The sequence below is a fragment of the Tenrec ecaudatus genome, chromosome 14 (genome assembly GCF_050624435.1).
Source record: "Tenrec ecaudatus isolate mTenEca1 chromosome 14, mTenEca1.hap1, whole genome shotgun sequence".
In the NCBI taxonomy this organism is placed as follows: Eukaryota; Metazoa; Chordata; class Mammalia; order Afrosoricida; family Tenrecidae; genus Tenrec; species Tenrec ecaudatus.
Window position 1 is genome coordinate 69479904 of NC_134543.1, and position 19542 is coordinate 69499445.

At 41.3% G+C, this 19542-nt stretch overlaps 1 protein-coding gene across 4 annotated transcripts; it reads left to right on the forward strand.

The window, feature by feature from the left end:
* Positions 1-66: 66 nt before the first annotated feature.
* Positions 67-19112, forward strand: MBIP (MAP3K12 binding inhibitory protein 1). 4 transcript variants are annotated; one of them, XM_075530693.1, is made up of 9 exons: positions 67-271; positions 3808-3927; positions 5930-6154; positions 6267-6363; positions 8819-8884; positions 9217-9372; positions 12914-13011; positions 15848-15886; positions 16153-19106. In XM_075530693.1, the coding sequence occupies exons 1-9, from the start codon at positions 140-142 to the stop codon at positions 16258-16260; spliced, it is 1041 nt and encodes a 346-aa protein (XP_075386808.1). In that variant the 5' UTR covers positions 67-139; the 3' UTR covers positions 16261-19106. The 4 variants fall into 4 exon arrangements, with proteins under 4 accessions (XP_075386808.1, XP_075386809.1, XP_075386810.1 ...); XM_075530694.1 differs by having other exon boundaries at positions 16156-19106; XM_075530695.1 differs by lacking the exon at positions 16153-19106 and adding an exon at positions 15996-16100.
* The last annotated feature ends 430 nt before the right edge of the window (positions 19113-19542 follow it).

The window sequence follows — 19542 nt, forward strand, 5'->3', positions numbered from 1 at the left end:
ATCACTCGAAAACGGTGGGGCCTCAGAAACGCGTGCTCTACGTGAGACGCGGCGTTCGACGTCATCGTCCTGCGACGACCACTGGCGGGAGGGGTCTTGGGAGCGGACCTCCGTGGTGGGGGCTGCCGGCGAAGGTGCCATGGAGGCTGCCGCCGCGGAGCTGAGCGGCCCAAACAGCAGTGATAGGAGCTTGGAACGGAGCGGCAGCCCTCACCTCTGCCGAGAGGTGCTCTGCGAGACATTGCGCTCCCTGCGCAACCTGGCTGGACAGGTGAGTCGTGCGTAGCCGGGAGCCACGGCGTGCGGGAGCGCCCAGCCCCCGCCTCCCCGCTCGCTAAGGGCGGGGCCGCCCTGCGGAGCCGGGGAGGAATTCGGGCCGGGCCGCCGCCCCCGGGCGAGCGAGGCGGCCGGCCCCCCTGGCTCGGCCCTGGGGCCGTTTGCGCACCAGATGCTCTCCAACTGCCGCCCTCCCCTACGGGGAGCGAGGAGGGTGTCCGCGAAAGCCGGGTTCCCTGGGAGAATGGAGCGAAAGAGCTTCCCCAAGGGCTTAGGAGACACTCGCGGTCTGTGTGTGCGCCGGTCCCTCCAAATCTTTGTAGAAATTGGCCGGTTCCTGCGGCCTGGGATTTTGGAAAAGCTGCCCTCGCCACCTTTTTGTTGTTGCTGCTGCTGGTGGCGTCTTGGGTTACGGTTTTTGTTGCTTTGCGCCTTAGGAGTCACTTAGCTCTGCTTATTGTTCCCCGTGGACTTCCTCGGCCTCTACTACCTTTTCAAACCGGGAGGAGAATGACCGGACTTCATCTAAAATACTTACAGCATCAAGTTGAATGGATTGGCCAACATTGATCTGTTAGCACCCTAATTCTTCTTTAGCTGTGAACGGAATGAACTGGCTAGATGAATAGTTTTTGCATAAATATCATAATTTGGGGGTGGGAAGAAATGAGTTCCTTATTCTCTATTCGGATCAACTCAATATTTGGTTTCTTAATACGCAATTGAATGCACAAATTTAAATGAAAAAAACAACAACCTGAAGAGATATTTATTTGCCTGCGTTTTAAAAAGGAAATATTATCTTTTTTGCCTTAGGTGAACACTGTCTCGCTATAAATTTGACCTGGGACTGGTCGTAAAGCATGTAGACGCAGCAAATTCCTTGGCAAATAAAAGAAAGTGTTGTGTTTTTTTTTTAATAAAAGTTATTTTCTAAAGCCTTGGGTATGAGAATTAATTTTTTTTAAGTTACTCAATGTCTTAAAAAGTCTAGCATGTTTGTCATGACTTACAAAGAGCATACTCTAAACACTCAGCTTGGCATGATGGAACAATTATTAATGGAATCTGCTAGAACAATTATTAATGGAATGTCACTTTTAAACTTGGTTGCTTGCCAAGGGCTTAACAAAAGATGTTTTTAAAGACTTGGGGAGTGTTGATTAATTATTACTAACATTTTAGTTTTAAGACCCAAGACTTTTAAATGCTTCTAAGATTTAGAGAACTTTTCTCTTTTTATGATGTAGATTTCAGGGCTTTAGAACTTATTTGTATTCTAATACCAGGACAAAAAGAAGTTTGTGCTGTCCTAGTATTTACAGAAGGTGTTTCTTTCAAGGATGGAAGTTTTTTTTTAAATGAGGAAAGCTTTAAACTTAAAAAAAATTGCATACAGAATTTTTCAAATTCATTTCGTTTACAGGTAGAGATACGGTTAAAATTAATCTGGCAAAAATGTACACAGTACTAATTGATGACTGTACCTGGCAGTGTGTAAGGGTCTTCTATGCCAGTGTCAAAAATAAAGTGGTCTCATCATTTTGGTAATAATTGCTTTGGTAATATTTTTTCTATTTTGAGATATATTATTTAAAATAAGAATAAAAGCCAGGATATTATACTTACAAAATCTGCTCAGAGGAATCACGGCTTCCTTTTGTAACACATCTAAAGAGTTTAAACTGCATGTCATTATCTGCCTAAATTCATTCTGTATAATGCCATTGTATGAGTGGCTCTCCTCTCTAGGAAGCAGAAAATTGACTGTAAAAAGTATTTTCTACCCCACGTTATATATATTGCTTATTTTTTAACCTTATTACTTGCACCTGGATGACCCATTTTACTGCCCTAAAGAATTGTTTATTGCTATGTTGGAGTTTATTAATTTAATAAAGTTTTTGCTAAATGGAAATGCATACTTAGTCAATAGCAAACTAATAGATTTTAGAGCCTATGGTTTACTGTTAAAAATTCTGTAAAAATGCATATTTGTTAAATGAATCATAGGATATAATAGGATAATTCTAAACTGATGACATTTTTATATGGTTTTCCTGAAAGACCAAGTATCCTTATTGCACTTGAAGGTTTACATATAACTGTTGAATTGCAATGAGAATATAATCCAAGATTTATTTTCCATAAGTTACTGTTTTGCCTAGAGAATTTAGTGCTTTGCTTTAGTTAAGGATTTGCCTACTTTATCTCCAAGCCAGATTACTAAATTTGCTATACTTGAGTATAAATCTCTACTAGGACTATAAATCTAAAGTAGTAGACTTTCATCTGTAAGTTTTCTAACTTAAACATTTAAGGTATATAAATTAAGAGGAATTAGCCTTTGCCAGTGCAATGTACATAAAACTTCAACTTGTACTTAAAATAATGGACTTAAAATGTTTGGGTCTCATAGTCAAGGACAGTATATTTCTGACCCACAGTTTTCTTGTTTTCCTGATGGGATCTTTGATATCTCTTTGGTTCCTTGTACAGTAGTTTATTATTTTACTGTGATGACACTGATAAGATCCATATTTGAACTCATGCAACATTGTCTTAACTTTCTATAGAAGACTTCTAATAAATTAATATATTTGACTTGATACTGTTCATTGAATTCTTGTGTGCTATACACCCATGACTGGAAAGTTGTGGTGGTTCACTTTTGTTCATTCACTAGCCACTACAAGTAGAGGCTCTGAGTATAAAAAATTATTATAATTTTTATACTGAGGTTCTTGGTAGTTCTCTAGGTATCATTTTATTCTAATAGATCACACATAACTTACTTAAAAGAACTTTCCGTCTAATAAACCCTGACACCTTACTTGAAAATAGCATTTACCAAAAGATCCAAAGGCCATTTATTCACTATTGTGAAAAAGTATGCTATTTATTTTCAGATTCCCACAGCTCAATAACAGTTTCTTTTTTATTTGATGTAGATAAACATGCTGCCATTTATCCTTAGACTTTATACTGTATATAAGTAATTTTGATTTACTTTTTTTTAATGGCTAGAAGTTGAAAACTAGAACTGTGATTCGATGACTGAGGGTCATGAGGAATGTGTGTGCCTGTTTATTTAACAGGAGGATCCGTGTGTAGCAGAGCGCCAGGGATGCAGCTGTTGGTCCTCTGCTTAACGTTCTGCCGCAGAAGTACGTCGCAGCATTCTGTGTAGAGCAAATCTAACTGGGACATACCCAAAGATGTTTAGATATTGAAGTACCAAAAGGACCATTGATATTTGTGGATGTTTCACCTAGAAGATGGTCAGTCCCATTACACAGACCCAAGGGTAGAGTTAGAATAAAAGATCATTCCGGGTTATTAGGAACAACCTGCACCTTTCTTGGCCTTTAGAAATAATTACGAGGTGGAGTATTTGAATGTAAGATTAAAAGTTGATAACCTGGAGCAAAATCGGCACGTTATTTTATAGAAACCTTATTTTTGTGACATTGCAATATGTAGAGCGTAATCATGTAATTTCTGTGATGTTGCTGGTTTGCCCTTTTGAAGCTTAACCTCGGAGATGATGTGGTGAAAATTACAATCGATTGGAACAAGCTCCAGAGCCTCTCGGCAGTCCAGCCCGCAATGCTCTTCAGTGCACTTGAGCAACACGTTTTATATTTACAGGTAAATTTCTTGTTAGACATGTTAACTCGATATTGAGAATAGAAATTAATTGTGATTAAATTATAAGCTGGGGTCTTTGTCAGTTCTGTGTAGCATTACAAGAATAGAGTTATTAATAAGAGGTTACTTACTTTCAGATTGGATCCAAATCTGTTAATTTACATAGTGATCAGGACAGTCGTAGGAATGTAGCCCAGTAGGCCAATGTAAGTATGAGGATTGAATGAATGCATTTCTATTCAATTCTAGACTTGCATTGAAAATTCAATACAGTTCCATCGATGGTGGGGTATAATTAAGCAATAAGACACGGCAGGTGTGTGTCATGCTATGATAATGATTCCATGCCTTGGGTGAGTTTGGAGGCTCGTGGAGTGCTTTCAGTGGCTCCAGAAGTGGCATTATCCCAGCATGACACATCCTGGAGTGTCTATTGCAATTAAACAGTTGCAGAATAGTTTTTAAAAAGAAAGTAATTTCTATGACATTAATGTCTCATCTTTGTAAGTAGCCAGTCACAATTCTGTCTTTCTTCTGCTTAACATTTTTAAAAAACTCATTCTTTGTATCAAAGTTGACATCGCATTGTTATTTACGATAGCATTTTCATAGTTGTTAATGTTCCAGTTCAGTAGCTGAGCAGTGTTATGACTCACTGCTTCCTAATTGAGCATCCCTGCGATTGTAATTGATGTAAGTTAGCAGTTTATCTTTAATCAAAGGGAAAAATGTGTAGTCTCAAAAAGATAACGTGGAAGAACTGCTTGGATAGGTCAGTTTACTGCTTTTAACTTTCAGAAGACTTTGTCTTAAACAATGGAAGCAACACTGTAGGTATGAAGAAAATAATTGGAACTTTGATGTGTTGGTGTGTTTTGATTAATAGAGTAGGCATTAATTTTGTGTTATGCCAGCCTTAACTTCAATGATAAGGAGAAATGTTAACTCTCTTTTACTTTAGAATAGTTATCCATACTTTTAAAGGACAGAAATAAGCTATAGAACTCAAGTGAGTCCTAATTGTGTGTGTGTGTGTGTGTGTGTGTGTGTGTGTGTGTGTGTGTGTGTGTTGGGGGCTGCACTGGATAGCATAATTTACATTGCACAACAGCCCAGGGATCCCAAATCAGCCAGACCTGGTACTCTGGAGCCCACTCGGACTCCTAGCGACCCAGTAGCACTGTGTAGAGTTGCACACAGGGCTTCCACAGCTATAATCATTCCAGAAGCAGACCGCCACCTCTTTCTCCCGCAGAGCAGCTGGAAGGCTCGATCGCAGACCTTTTGGTTTGCAGCCAAGTGCTTCACCACTGAGCCACCAGGGCTCCTCACTGAAGTGATAGGTGCCTATTTTTAACTGTGGGTATTGGTAGGTTTGTGTGGGGCGGGAGTTCCCCCTTGTTCATTTCTCATTTCTAATTTAATTTCATGACCTGAGAAGCTATCCTGCCATGTCAGGAAAAGCCTGAGTGCTCACTCAGCATAACACCTATATGTTTCACGCCTGTGCTTCTCATTCACTTTGGCCAACTGCAGTTTCAAGTGGAGCAGCTCCAGTGATACAGTGATAATGCAGGGCTTTGCTGGGTGAGAGCGCTGGCTCTCCTGTTACAGGCGGAAACACTGAGCCTTAGTGTGCCGAGGAGGCATTTGAATGCCATGTTAATGAAGTGGCATTGGTGCCAGAGGATGAAGCTTCGATTTGGCACAAAATAAAAGATGAGTGACAGAATGATTCCTTCAAAGAAAATTCTAAATTTCCACAGGTTTTCTTTCTTTTGTAAAAAACAAATTTATAGCAAATGATAATAGTTACAATAGCAGAGATCAACAAACACTTGTGTGTGCGGTCAGATTTATGTATCTTGATATGCCAACTTTTATATTTCATAATTGATAATAAATGTTACATTCACTTAGTAGGATTGCTTATAAATACGCTAAATGTAGCACTGATTTTGATCATTTTGAACTCCAGCCGATGGAATTGTGTTCTTTTCAGCCCTTTTTAGCAAAACTTCAGCCTCTGATTAAAGAGGAGAATACAGCTGCTGTTACAGAGACAGGAGAAACGGACCCAGGCACCGAGAATCAAGGAAATGCCAAATGTCCCGCTGGCGACCTACAGGAGGAAGAAAAGCACAAAGATGGCGATTTAGGCGATGTGAAAAAGGGCCAGATCTATTTTGATCCAGAAGTAGTTCAAATAAAGGCTGGAAAAGCAGAAGTAAGAAGTTTTTATTGATCGGGGTGGGGGTGCCGAGGGGGGCATTGCAGTTAAAAAGTTTAAAAAGAGAGAATTTTTGAATTGTTAAATCCTTCATGTTTGTGATTTTTAGATTGACAGGCGAATATCTGCGTTCATTGAAAGAAAGCAAGCTGAAATCAATGAAAACAACGTCAGGGAATTTTGCAACGTTATTGATAGTAACCAAGGTAACTACCTGAAAGTTAGTTTTCCTAGGATTTTAAACTCAATTTTCACAGCCGCTCTGATTTTCATTTGCCGTTTAAAATGACTGAAATGGACAGCAGCACAATTCGGTTTATTCACAGCTTTACTTCGGAACCGAGGCTGCATGGGTTTCTGTTGGTTAATAATAATGTGTTGTAAAAGTAGGTTTCAGTTTGACTGCACAAAGACATGCTAAGGGTAAATAAAGTACTGAGGTAAAAAGGCCAAAATAAGGAGATTATTTTAAAGTTCCCTTCAACATGGAAGGCGAAGTGTGTGAGTGGCAGGTTTATGGTCTCACTAGTAAGACGAAACTGAGCTGAACCGTCTCCACCCTACATACGTAGGTACTGCTGAAGCTGTAACGCTGATACCTAAAATGAACTTAGTAAAGTGCACACTCCTCAAGAGGGAGCCGTTTTCGCACTCCTACTAAGCTGTTTAAAATGTTTTCTGTCACAATTGGAAGACCATGTGTCGTAGGGCTTTTCCCCTCTAACTGATTGTCATCCAGTTCACTCCCCTCTTCACTTGCTGGTGTGGAACGTGTACAGGTTCGCAGGTACACTGCCGAATACAGAGCACTGCAGAGCCCTGCCCCAACCACACTCGTCACCAGGCGTCATGGTAATAATCAGAACAAGTAGTTCTTAGGGGAAAACTTGAAGAAGAGTTCATGATTGGAATGAATCTTTTTCTTGTTTTCTCTGATACCTCTTGGCTAATTAGTATAAACACAAAATTGTCAGCTGAACCAAGATGAGATTCATATCCCATTGGTACACCGAATCTAATGACAGAATCCGGCCTCACGTTCAGCTGTTCCTGCTGAGAAGGTTATGCACGGCTACCTTTGAAGGTGGTCTGTTTTCCGCTTAGTGTTTCAGATCCGGTGCATCTATGGCAAAATCTCAGGTGCTGCAATGCGACTGGAAGCAACCTGGGAGAAAGGGTTGTTGAGAGAGCATGCACGAGTGTCACTAATGTGTTGTTCCTCCTCCTCTCTGTTAACCCTTCTTACTATAAACCACCCAGGGGTAGAACTTGACAAGAATGGAAATGCTCAGCAGGATTCCTTGGCCCATTCAATTCCTCGCTGTCTCAAAACAGTGCTAGCAAGAATTGCTGTGGCCAGTGACCTGGCACTCACACATTCACCATCTTCATGCCATGCTGAATTTCTCACTGATGGGTCAAGTTATCTGTACATTTGGGACACACCTCAGGAATGGATGGTAGCCTTGTTTTTGCCCCATAAAACAGTATGAAGTATTGTCCCTTTACACATATTTTGAAGTGTATTTTTTTAAAAGAGAGAAAAAGAAAATGATTCTGTTTAATGATGAAGGCAATGAATGTACAGATGTGCTTTACACAATTGATGTATGTATGGATTGTGATAAGAGTTGTATGAGCCCCAATAAAACGATTAAATCTAAATACAAAGTACATTTAGAATTTTATTCACACAGTCTGATTTAACAGTAGTTAAATGAGGAAACGTAGACTGAAGAATATAAATATATTTTAATGTGGGTTATTTAATGCCTTTCAATTTGACCTAAATCTAAGCAGTGGATTGGAAAAAATAGATTTTATAGGGACAAAAAGACTTTTCTGTCAATATCTAATTTAGCATCCATTTTTGTAAATAATAAAAGGATAACTTTGAGAGAATTTTAATATTGGAAATGTTTATATGTTAACATTTTCAATCTCCCCCTGTAGTTTAAATTTATTTCTAAATTGAAAATAAGATGTCAAACTTTTTTATTGACATCTAACCTGAAAAGACTCTATACTTTTCAGTTGAGGAAAGAAACCAATTTTCACAGCATCTCTTTCCTAAATTGGAAATTTTGAAAGTGGGTAGGATAGATATCAATAGACAGTTATTGTGATTAAGGATTTTAAAATGAGCATTGGAAATCTAGGTACATAACCCAACAAAGATATGTTATAAGGTTGTCTTTTCTGTGAAGTTCTGAAGTAGAGATAGTAAATGTCTAGTAGTTTTATTTGATCTTCATTGATTTGATTAGCAGATATCAAAGATGCTAGATTTTTAAAGATATTTCAGGGAAATAATGAGTTCTGTGATGAAGTAATGTAAGTAATGTCATTGGCTTAGAATTAAAATATTATCTATAATGTATGGATTATTTTATCCAGAGACAAAGCTCGCTTTTAGAGATAGTTGTCATTAAAAATTAAATCATACCACTACATTTTGAGACCTTTTGTGAATATAAATCTGAAAATTAGACACAAGTTTTAGAGAAGAGTCATGAAGTTGTAGACATTGACAATTACAATTAAAATATGTTGTCTAATTATGAATCTTGTTAGTGTGAACAATTGGGAATTTATAAACATCGCATGCATGTGATGCTAAGAATATATTTAACATTATTGTCATCTGTGAATTTTCCCCAGAAAATAGTTGTGCAAGAACTGATGCTGTTTTTACCCCTTATCCTGGATTTAAAAGTCATGTAAAGGGTAAGCGACCACATCATAGTATCTTCCTCACAAACAGACAGAGTCTTTATTTCTGGGTTTGTGGTTAAATGGATTTATGAAGAGAATTTAAAGAATTGTTAGGAGTCTTGGTTGTGCAGGTGGGAAGCCCTGACTCCTAGCCAGAGGCATGGCGGGTTGATCCGTCCAGCCCATCTGCGGGGAAAAGACCTGGCAATCTGTGAGGCAGTCCCACTCTGCCCTCTAGGCCTCCCAAATAACTCCACGACACCAAACAGCAGTGACGGTAGGAAGGGCGAGTTGCTGACTTTTGAAATGCACATTTACACAAGCTCAAAAGTTTCTTACCCTAGTTTCTAGAGTTGTGAATACTTATGGACCGCAGACTAGACCCGAAGGAGTTCAAGGGTCAGTGCATAAGCCTAACAACAGCATGCTTCGAGACTGTGGAAATCAAGCCGTAGAAGAACGACTGCAAAATATTGAAGCTCACTTGCGATTGCAGACAGGTAAACAGAGGGCTAGGTGGTGCCCCATGATGTGCCTTTGTCACTAAATGGACTTGAACCCTATCTCGTACAAAACGTTGTGGTTGCTATCAAATGAAATGCAACATGCTCGCCCCTCAAGGAATGTCCTGTTGTGCTCTTCCCTCCTCTCACAGTCTTCGCCACTTTTTCATTCCGAGAATGCAGTAGGAGGATGGGGATCGCTTCTAACTTGATCCTGGCAGTCTGAATTTATTGAATTCATAGTTGAAAACTAACAGATGTCATCCTTTTTCCTATCAGTTTCCTAACTTAGAATGACCGCTTCTCCCATTCTTAGCGTCCACCCGCTGTGCTGGTATAGTGTGTTGATAAAATGTGATCCTGGTCCTCGAGGTTGTTTCAGTGACATTAAGCATTTACGTACATAAATGCTGTAGAGGAAGTGAAGTGATGTTTTTTGAACAGTACTAAGTGCCAACCACTCAGAAAGCATTGTGCATGTGCAGCTCCCTTGGGGTTTAGGAGTTCCCTTGTGAACTGTCGGTGCTGGAGTCATTGTACAGATAGGGAAAATTGAGTGTGAAGAGGCCAAGCCACATGCCTGCCCAAGGTAGTAAGTGACAACTGGAGTTCACACCACTATCTTAATTGGCTAAAAAGCATGCATCTCTTTTCACATTAGTCACTGAGTCTGATTGATACTGTCATATAGCTCAGAAACGTCCACTTCTTTTTTCCCCAAATTTTATTTTATTGGGGGCTCTTACGCTGTTATCACAATCCATACATATATCCATTGTGTCAAACACATCTGCACATATGTTGTCATCATCTTTTTCAAAACATATTCTTTCTACTTGAGCCCTTGGTATCAGCTCCTCATTTTTTCCCTCCCCCACATCCCCTTGATAATTTATAAATTCTTCTCTCTTTTTTTCATATCTTACACCGACTTCTGTCTCCTTCACCCACTTTTCTGCTGTCCATCCCCCTGGGAGGGGGACCATACATCGATTATTATGATTGGTTCCCCTTACCCACCCTCCCCTTCCCTTCCCCTCCTAGCTAGTATCGGTGCTCCCCTTACTGGTCCTGAGGGGTTTATCTGTCCTGGATTCCCTGTGTCGAGAGCTCTTAACTGTACCAGTGTACATATTCCGGTCTAGCCACGTCTTTCTGCCTGCTTTAGTTGAAGCCTCTGGCCTCTCCCTGACTCTGATGGGAAGATAGTAACTGAACTTTTCCATACGAGACGCCCTCTTCAAAACCATTATCTATTGAGTAGCCAAAGGGGTTTTCCTAAAACTCAAATCTGGTCTTGTTATTATTCTCCAGATACAAAGTCTTTCATTGTTCCTGGTTGCCCTTAAGTGCATTCCAAACTTAGTATCTATTCGTTTTTTCCCCACAAGTAGATATTAAGCTTATACCCTCCACCGGGCACTGTTCTGGACCTGCGAATGCATCTGAACAAAAGTTCAAGTTGGGGAAACAGGTGGCACAAACAGAGAAATTGTATAGTTCCTGCAGGAAAAGGGCTGTGGGTAAAATGTCTGTCTGCCCTGAAGGTAGACAAGCCTGTGTCTGTCGTGGTCATCACTGCAGGCCTATTGCAGGGCCTGCACGAGGCAAGTTCAACAGTGAGCTCCTTTTCCCTTTGCGTCATGTGCAAAGTGACTCAGGATGCACTGTTAGGGTGCAGAAATCTCAGGCAGGTCAAGGGAGGAAGGCTTGGTCTCTGACAAAGTGACATAGGAGACCTTGGAAGGTTGGTAGTAAGTTTCCAGCAGTCAGGGGAAAACATTTCAGAAAGGAAGCAACATCTGCAAAAACAGCACAGGAGCAGAACCTGCAGAGTCTAGTCTAGCTGGAGTGTTGGCTGCACAGCTCCAGAAAAGCAGTAGAGAAAGAGTCAATGTTTGGAGGCTAGTGGGGAGAAATTGGCACTGACAATCCTTTCTCCAGAAGTAGATGGATTTAAGATGTAGCTATATAAATTACTTGCCTGGTTTATTAAGTTCTTAATTGGTAGCTCAGTGGTTACACGTTGGGTTGGTATCTGCAAGGATAGCAGTTCCAAACCACCAGTTGCTCCACAGAAGAAATACAGGGTCTCTACGCCCATTAAGAGCTACCATCTCAGAAACTCAGCCGGGCAGCTCTACCCTTCTTCCATACGGTTGCTCTGAGTTGACATCGGCATGATAACAGTGAGTTTGGCTTTAACATCTAATAGCTAATAGGACCATATCTGTGGAGTGCCTTCTATGTGCTAAGTACTATTTTAGGCATGAAGGATACTACACTGATGTAGTGACAGGCCCTTTATTCAAGCAATCTATAATTTAGTGTGGAGAGGAGAAACAACAAAAGTCACAGCCCTTGAGTCAGTTCTGACTCACATCAGTCTCATACAGGGTTTTGAACACACAATCTTTCCCACAGCAGACCGCCTCATCTTTCTTCTGCAGGAGGGCTGGTGGGTTTGGTTTGAAGTGCCAACCTTGAGTTTAGCCCAGTGCCTAACTCAAAATGCCACCAGGACTCTTAAGCAGGGAGAAAACCAAAACCCACATGCCTGCCATTAGTTGATTCCAACTCAGTGACCCACACTAAGCACTACTTCACAAGGCCTCCTAAGCAGGGGAGAGACAATAATGAGGGTGTGGGAAGCTAAAGGGCCTGTGGGGAGAACTGCAGTGCGAGCCCAAAAGAGCATCCATATGAAGGTGACTAGGTAGTGCTGCCCTGACCTGGTGAATGGCACAGAGATGAGGCAGGGGACTTCCTAGGTAAAAGGAGCAGTAAGAAAAAAGTCAAGAGTGAAGAGAATGTCCAGATTGTGTAGGACAATGTAAGCCATTGTAAGAGCTTTGTTTTTTAATGTGATGGGATGGTACTGAAAAGATTTTGAACAGAACAAGGACATGATGTGACTTACTTTTGAAAGGATCACTGTTTGCGATGCTGAGAATAGACTCTGGGGAAGGCAGAAGTCAGGGAATCTGGTGTGGAACCTGTGATAGTCAAGGCTGGAGCAGAATGGTCACAGCGGAGAAATCGTCGATGTACGCTTGACATTTGAGGGGTTGTAATTTGCCATCTCCCTCTCTGCAGGTTTTTTAGTCCAGATTTATGATAAAAGCACCCCCCCCTTTTTTAAGTTGAAGGAGAAATATCAGTTGAGAACAATAATGACAGCTGGTAGCCGCTGAATTGATGTGTTGTCTCTGTGCACTGTCCACGCTGTTGGAGTGCCAAGTGTTTATAGGACCCATTACGATGGATTGTGTAATCGTGTAACACCAAACTCCTGTCAATATACAGCATCCAGAAGGGGGTTTGGGGAGGTAGGAATCCATCCCATGGGGCATAATATGAAAATGTAGACGACGGATTTCCTTCCTATTTTGTTAGTGTTCATTTTCTTAAGTTTAAATATCCCCTCCCCCCTTTGGGGGATGTGTGTGTAAGATGTCTTTGTTTTGTGTTTTAGGAATAAAAGCTCTGAGAGAAAATATTCCTTGGTGTCTCAGATTTTCTTTTTAATGTTACTTAGGTGGTCCGGTACCAAGGGACATTTATCAGAGAATTAAAAAACTTGAGGATAAAATCCTTGAATTGGAAGGCATCTCTCCAGAATATTTTCAATCTGTTGTGAGTATAAGTGTCTTATAAAAAATTGATTAAAAAGTTATTTTATTTTAAGAGTCTTCATTGTGTCACAGTTCACACATTGATTTGCCATGTGCAAAACACTCTGAATTCAAGGATGAGTGAGCGTAGTCTCATGTAGGCGACTGCCTTGTTTTTTAGAAAAATTGAATATTGTATTACAAACTCAAACACGTTTGGGTAAGGTCTACCTTACCCAAATTCTGGAACGTAAGGCCGTATCATGACACGAGTCACCCTGTCTCTGAAAATTCTGTTTTGTAAAATGAAGGCCTCCCCTGGGCTCCATCTGTCAGTTAGCCCTGCCATCTCCGTAATCCTCCCAGCTCACACGCATGCTTACCTTCCTCCATCCCGAACAAACATCTCCAGGCACCACCCAGCCTTATGCATAACCTGTTTGAAAGATACGTTTGTATTAGGCTAATCTTCAACTCGCACTTGCTTATGCATTCATTGATTCATTCGTACCTCTTTCCCAGGCTGTTAAGACATAACTGTTATGCTACCTATCTTCTTCAGCACAGCAGCCTGTTTGAGACAAGCAGTCTCAATCTCAGGCTGGTACTTGTCTCTGCCTCCGGAGCTGAGTATATGTTAACACCTGCTTTCTCTGAGTTTGTTAGACTTTAAAGCAATGACACGTTGGAAAGAATTAATAAAGGTGTTTTACTAAAACTTATTTTTGAACAATTACGGAAAGAGTTTTCTTGCTTCTGTTAGCATGGAATTATGAGAGTCAACTGGTGAAAATAAAATTCACTTTAGGTGTCTCAAAGATCTTTGCCAAGGTAGCATTTGGGGTAAATCACCAGAGGAAGAAGACAAGTGGCGGAGTCCTCAATATTAAAAATTCAGAGAAAGGATTTAGTGATTTATATCCCTAATAGGTAAAATGAGGCTCATGAACGCACTAAGGATCACAGCCAAGATTAAATGCCACACTACTAGTCAGGGACTGAATCCAGAGTACACTGTTAGCTCTTTTCATGTATTTCGTGTCCTAAGTCATCAGAAGTACGGTGTGTAAATGTGGATAAATCTGGTCTTCAACTGTCTAATTTTTCTAATTTTAGAAAAATGTGTTGGCTACATTATGTAATTACAAACGTCTTTTGTTTAGGATTTAATTAATCTTTAAATGTTTCTTAGAAAAATTTGTTGAAATTTATGGCTTTTCTTAAAATAATCTGCCATTTTTCACATTCGAGTTCTTTTCATTAAGTAACCCCTGGGAAAACTTGTTTTTCTAGTTCAATTCATACCTCTTTAATCTCTTCTGACTTGGACTTTTAGGCCCTTAACATGAAATTAGGACTATACTTTGTTCATGAAAAGAACATGACCTTCAAACCAGAATTGTATTTTTGAGGAATTTTCGGCCTAGGCTCGAGTGCTGAGTTACAGAGTAGCAGTTATTCGATGCTAGCAGACCTTCAGTGCGATGCCAAGAGGTTTTCAGTGTGCTCTCCAGGGAGGGGAGCTGTAGAAGGCTTTTGAGCAGGGAAGGGCCGGTGAAAGCTGTGCTTGCAGAGGTTTTCTAACCCTCGTGTGGACATGGGGACAGGATCAGGAGACAGCATTATACCGGTGTGGATGTGAAGGGAGAGCCTGGACTAGGGTCCCGAGAGCGGGAATAGAAAAGATTAATACAAACGAACCATGAAAAACACCGATGATTGGTTAGACACAGAGAGATAAAGCAAAGATGGCTCCAGTTTCTGTTTGGAAAAAAGGATACCATCGGATGCCATCTTGACAGAAATCAAATCTGGAGGGGTGTGCATTTTGAAGGGAATGTGAATTGTAGGCATAGCAGAACATGCAGACAGAAATAGCAGAGAAGAAGCTATTAAACTTGAGAGTCTGTCGAGGTGATAGTTAAATCTCTGTGGGCTGAAGAGATTGGAGGCCACATTCATGATTGTAAAGTTTTGGATTCTTTGCCTTCTCAGTTCAGTTTGGTGTTAGCTTCTCCAGGCAGGCAGCAAGACAGCTAGCACGCTCAGGTGTCCTGTTTTTATTTAGCTGTTTCCAGGGGAGGGAAGCTATCTTATTTGAGGTCTTTTTCAGGAGTGAAGATACTTTCCCGGAGTATCTTCTGGACTCGTGACCATTGTAGTCACTGATGAGACCAGTTGTTTGGAGCAGGATCAGCAGTTGCCTGGGCGGGCTGTTTGCACACGCAACCACAGTATCCTTGGCAGTGAGGAGTGTGCGCATGCTTTTGCCTCGTGGCCTTGTCTGCAAACTTCTCCTCCACTGCCTCTTGCCTTATCCATTAGACTAGGATGAAAGGGCTACAAACAAGACAACGTGAATCCCCAGAGCATTGCCTATAATCAGTGAGCCCCATTACTCAACCCAAACCCAACCCAATGCCATCAAGGCCATCTCCACTCCTCATGACCGTGCGGGACACCATAGAACTGCTCTGTGTGGTGGCAGACAGCCTGCCCTTTCTACTGCGAGGCTGGTGGGGTTGAACTGCCAACTTTGCACGCAGTTAACTGCTGCTCAATGCTTAACGCGCTGTGCCACCAGGGCTCCTTCAGTCTCGTTGGAAACGAGTGGTGACCTGAAATGCATGCATCGCCAGCAGTGGCACGTGCCTGCTGTGTGCTTTGCAATGCCGTCTGTGCAGTCTCAGCGTCAGCAGGTAGATGTTGGTTGCAGCACTTGCTACGTTGGCGGGCTCTGATTCTGCCAGTATTGTCAAAGGTTCTCTATATTTTGTGCAATATTTTATAATAGAAAAATTGACGGTTCAAATATTCTAAGCATTGATTACTTACCATTGTTTTTACCTTTAATCTAGAACTTTTCTGGAAAAAGAAGAAAAGTTCAACCACCTCAAGTAAGTTAAGTTCTTGCCCTTTTATTCATTTCTTTCTTTTCTGAAATAGTTTGATAAGTTTTATCATTTCACATTAATAATAAGTTTATCTTGATGCTTTTATTTTCAGGATGTCATCAGATGGAGCTGTTTAAATTGAAAATTATTCTGAGAATAAAAAAAACATGCTAGTAGACACTTTAAATATTTATAGTTCATTTAGCACTTTATCTGCATTAAGACACTTCAGAGTCTTATTCAGCAGTTTGTGTTCTTATTGTTTACAGCAGAACTATTCACTGGCTGAACTTGATGAGAAAATTAGTGCCCTCAAACAAGCCCTGCTCAGAAAATCAAGAGACGCAGAATCCATGGCAGCTCACCACCGTGCGTGAACAACTCTCGTCCTCGTCATTTTACATTGTCTAGACCTGTGTGTAACTGACACAGTAATGAAGTGAATGGATATGTAGTTTTCCATGTAGACTTCGCTGTGAAGTCAAAGTTTATTTTCAAGTGAGCCCAACTTGTAGCAAGTAATCTTTAAATATTCCAGGGAGTTTAGAAATAGTGAATGCATTAAGGATTGCATTGTGGAATTGTTTTCCCTTCTGTTATAAAGGAGATATTTTGGAAAGTGAAAAACCTAATTTGAAAATACTTTTTGGGGGGTGGGGGTCAGTTATTTGTGGACCACAGAAAGGAGGATTTATTTTGCATAGTTACATTTAAAAGGACTTTATATTTGTAACCAACTTAATCAGTACCTTATAAATAACAGTCATTTGACCAAAAAAAGTTAACTAAATTTTAAATGCAAAAGTCTGGTCTGCTTTTTCCTTTTCAAATATCAGAAGGTTGTAATGTAAATAAATGCTGTATTGTTTCATACTCAGACTCTAGTTGTACCCACTACTTGCTGTGTTACCTGGGGAAGCTATGTAACCTCTCTCTGTTTTATTTCCCTTATCTGTAATCTGGGGGTAAAGAAGCAGATTCTGCTTCTTAGGCATTAGAACGACTAGATGAATTCCTGTACAGCTTTTGAAACACTCTGACCCAAGGGAAGGATCAAGCACAAACTATACCTACTAAAAAAAATCCAGTTTATCTTTGGACAGTAGTTAAGAGGTTACAAGTAAGTTACAGTGCCTCTCTTCTGAGAACCTCGCCTTTCCCTGCAGCTACAGTTAGTAGCAGATTGATTATGGAATAGCTCTTTTGGTCCAAAGTTGTTTGGCCATAAACATCAGAAATCTGGAACTTCATTGCGGGCAGTATTGCTGTATATTGTGTGATCCAGGAAGTCACCAGACAGCTAGTCCTCTGTTTGACTGACTTGGGGTCAGAATTTGGGTCTCATCTGTCCTGGTCCCCTACTCCTGAGTTTCTGGTCTTCCTGTCCCTCAGTCTCTCTCCTCCTCTAGCTCACTTTCTTTCTTTCTATACATTCATGTATACATTTCCTTATCTCACTGTGAACTCGTTTCTCATAACGCCCTCCTGCCAGCAACCACCACCAAAAAAGCCTGAGGAGTCGCCCACAATTTGAGTCTCACTTTTGAGCTCTCCCCTGCACCTGTCAACCCTGAGTTGCCTGTGTACATTTTTTTTTTTTTTGCCACGGAGCTTACTTTGGGACCTAGTCTCAGCCCACCATTGTAGAACCTCAGGACTCCAGTCACCACTGCTTACCTCTCTTTGTCTCTGTTTTTCCAGATTCTTCAGAGGGTGAGGCTGACTCTGGGCAGAATGACGAGTTAGGACCTCTTCTTAGAGTAATGCAGTGTACACCTTGTACAACGTTGTGGGAGTCTGGAAGCTGAGATCAACCAGAGAAAGAGGGATAGCTTTGGAATCACTCCTGAGAAATGGTGGGCTAGGCCAGTCCCACAAATGTCTGCAGGCTTTCTTTCATCTGCCCAGTAAAGATAGCCTTCAAGGTAGAACTGCCTTGTTCAGGTATCGAGGTTCAGGCACAATTGCCTGCTTTACAGGCAGTCTCCATTCCAGTTGAGAGGTGATCACCGTCTTGCCTAAATCATCTCTAGGTATAAGGACACATCTTACTGCCAGGACACATAGTGCAATCTCAATAAACGGGACCAGTTAGGAAAGGAGGTTGGCTTGAAGTTAGGGAAATCCCCATGAGTCTGTTTCTTGCATCCCTTTGCACCAAAATAAGCTAAGTCATGTCTGGCAGTCTTAGGATCAGCCTGTTTTCCATTGTCCCTCAGTTCTGAGGGGCATTCCAGAGGCGTCTTCACCACTTCATCAAGTACTTCCTGTCTGGGGCCAGTAGCCTTTTCACTTAAGTCTGGAGCCTGTGGAAGAGGCGTAGGAGTTGAGGATAGGTAGTGTTCTTGAAGACAAAGCTGGTAAGGTTGCCCCCAGAAAGCTGAGTGGGCCCTTAGTCATTCTTGAGTTTGCCTAGTGATCATTCCTGCAGGATTTTTCTTGTTCAAATCTTGTCTCCATTGTTTCTTCTTAATGGCCCTGTCCTCAAGAAAGGGACTAATGACCAGAAAGTTGCCACGGGGCCAGGAAGCATTCTTCCCTTAGCTGCTCTATAAATCACTCTCCCAACACCTCTCGCAGGTTGCAGTCACAGCTCCCTGCCTCCTTGTTTTCTGCTCTCAGACTTCTGGTCTCACTGGTCTGCTTCAGCAGGAAGACGAATAGTGGCAGAGCACGCAGGCTAATTAACAAAACTGAAAAAGAAGGGGGGAAATGTGACTGATAAAATCTGAGAAGCATGGTAGTTCCATGTTGGAAGGCTAACAGCAAGACCTGAATTTCAAAACCAGCCCTTTCATGGGACATAGAAGGGACTTGCTATTCCTGTAAAGAGTTACAGTCTGAGAACCCACAGCAACGGGTCTACCCTGTCCTCCAGGGTCACGGTGAGCTGGCATCTCAACTGGATGGCAGTGAGTCAGTCACACGGTAAAATCCGGAAAGGAGGAATCAAAAGAACTTTCTGATGCCCTCAGTGTGGTTCCTGAGGCTACTAGTTCATTGTGATAGGCATTTAGGAAAAGTCATTTCTGTATTCAACTTACATTGAATAAGCACTGGGCTGGGGTCGGGTATCGAGTGATACCTGGAAGGGAATTTCTGCCTTCATAAGCCTAACAATTGGTGTATGTCTTCATGTGTCGCTCTGAGAATCGTCTCCATTGCTTTCCAAGGAAGCCGAGGGCTAGACATGCTCAGGAAGCGTAACGTACATGATCAAGAGAATGCCTGAATGAAAATAAACAGAAATAAAAAACCATCGAGTCTTGTGCATTAAGCTGCTCTTGTATAATTACAGAACATGCCTCAACTGGCTTAAACATTGAAAGGTTTATCACCCAGAGAAGTCCACCGTAGGTTAACTGACCCATCTGGCAACACCGCTGACGGCCCAGGTTCTTCTCATCTTTCTGCCCTGCCTTCTCTAGGCTGGGTTCTTCAAGGTGGCAGGGAAGCTGCATGCTTCCAGGTGTCACTGATACAATATGACAGCAGAACAAGCAGTGTTCCTGTGTTTTTATAGGTCCTACATCTGCTTCCTAACCAATCATTTACAAGTAGAATTAAATGTCCATAGTTGAACTCAAAATCCCAAATATTCTCTAAGCTAAAGACAATGACACCAAATACAAACCAGTATAAATTATCAGCTTTGAGTC

What these genes read in the sequence shown, in the direction of transcription:
- MBIP (XM_075530693.1), top strand. Translation starts at nt 140, where the DNA reads ATGGAGGCTGCCGCCGCGGAGCTGAGCGGCCCAAACAGCAGTGATAGG. An exon ending in ATTTAAAAGTCATGTAAAGG is followed by an intron (nt 8,885 to 9,216) that starts GTAAGCGACCAC and finishes TTCTTACCCTAG; the next exon opens with TTTCTAGAGTTGTGAATACT. An exon ending in GAAAAGTTCAACCACCTCAA is followed by an intron (nt 15,887 to 16,152) that starts GTAAGTTAAGTT and finishes TATTGTTTACAG; the next exon opens with CAGAACTATTCACTGGCTGA.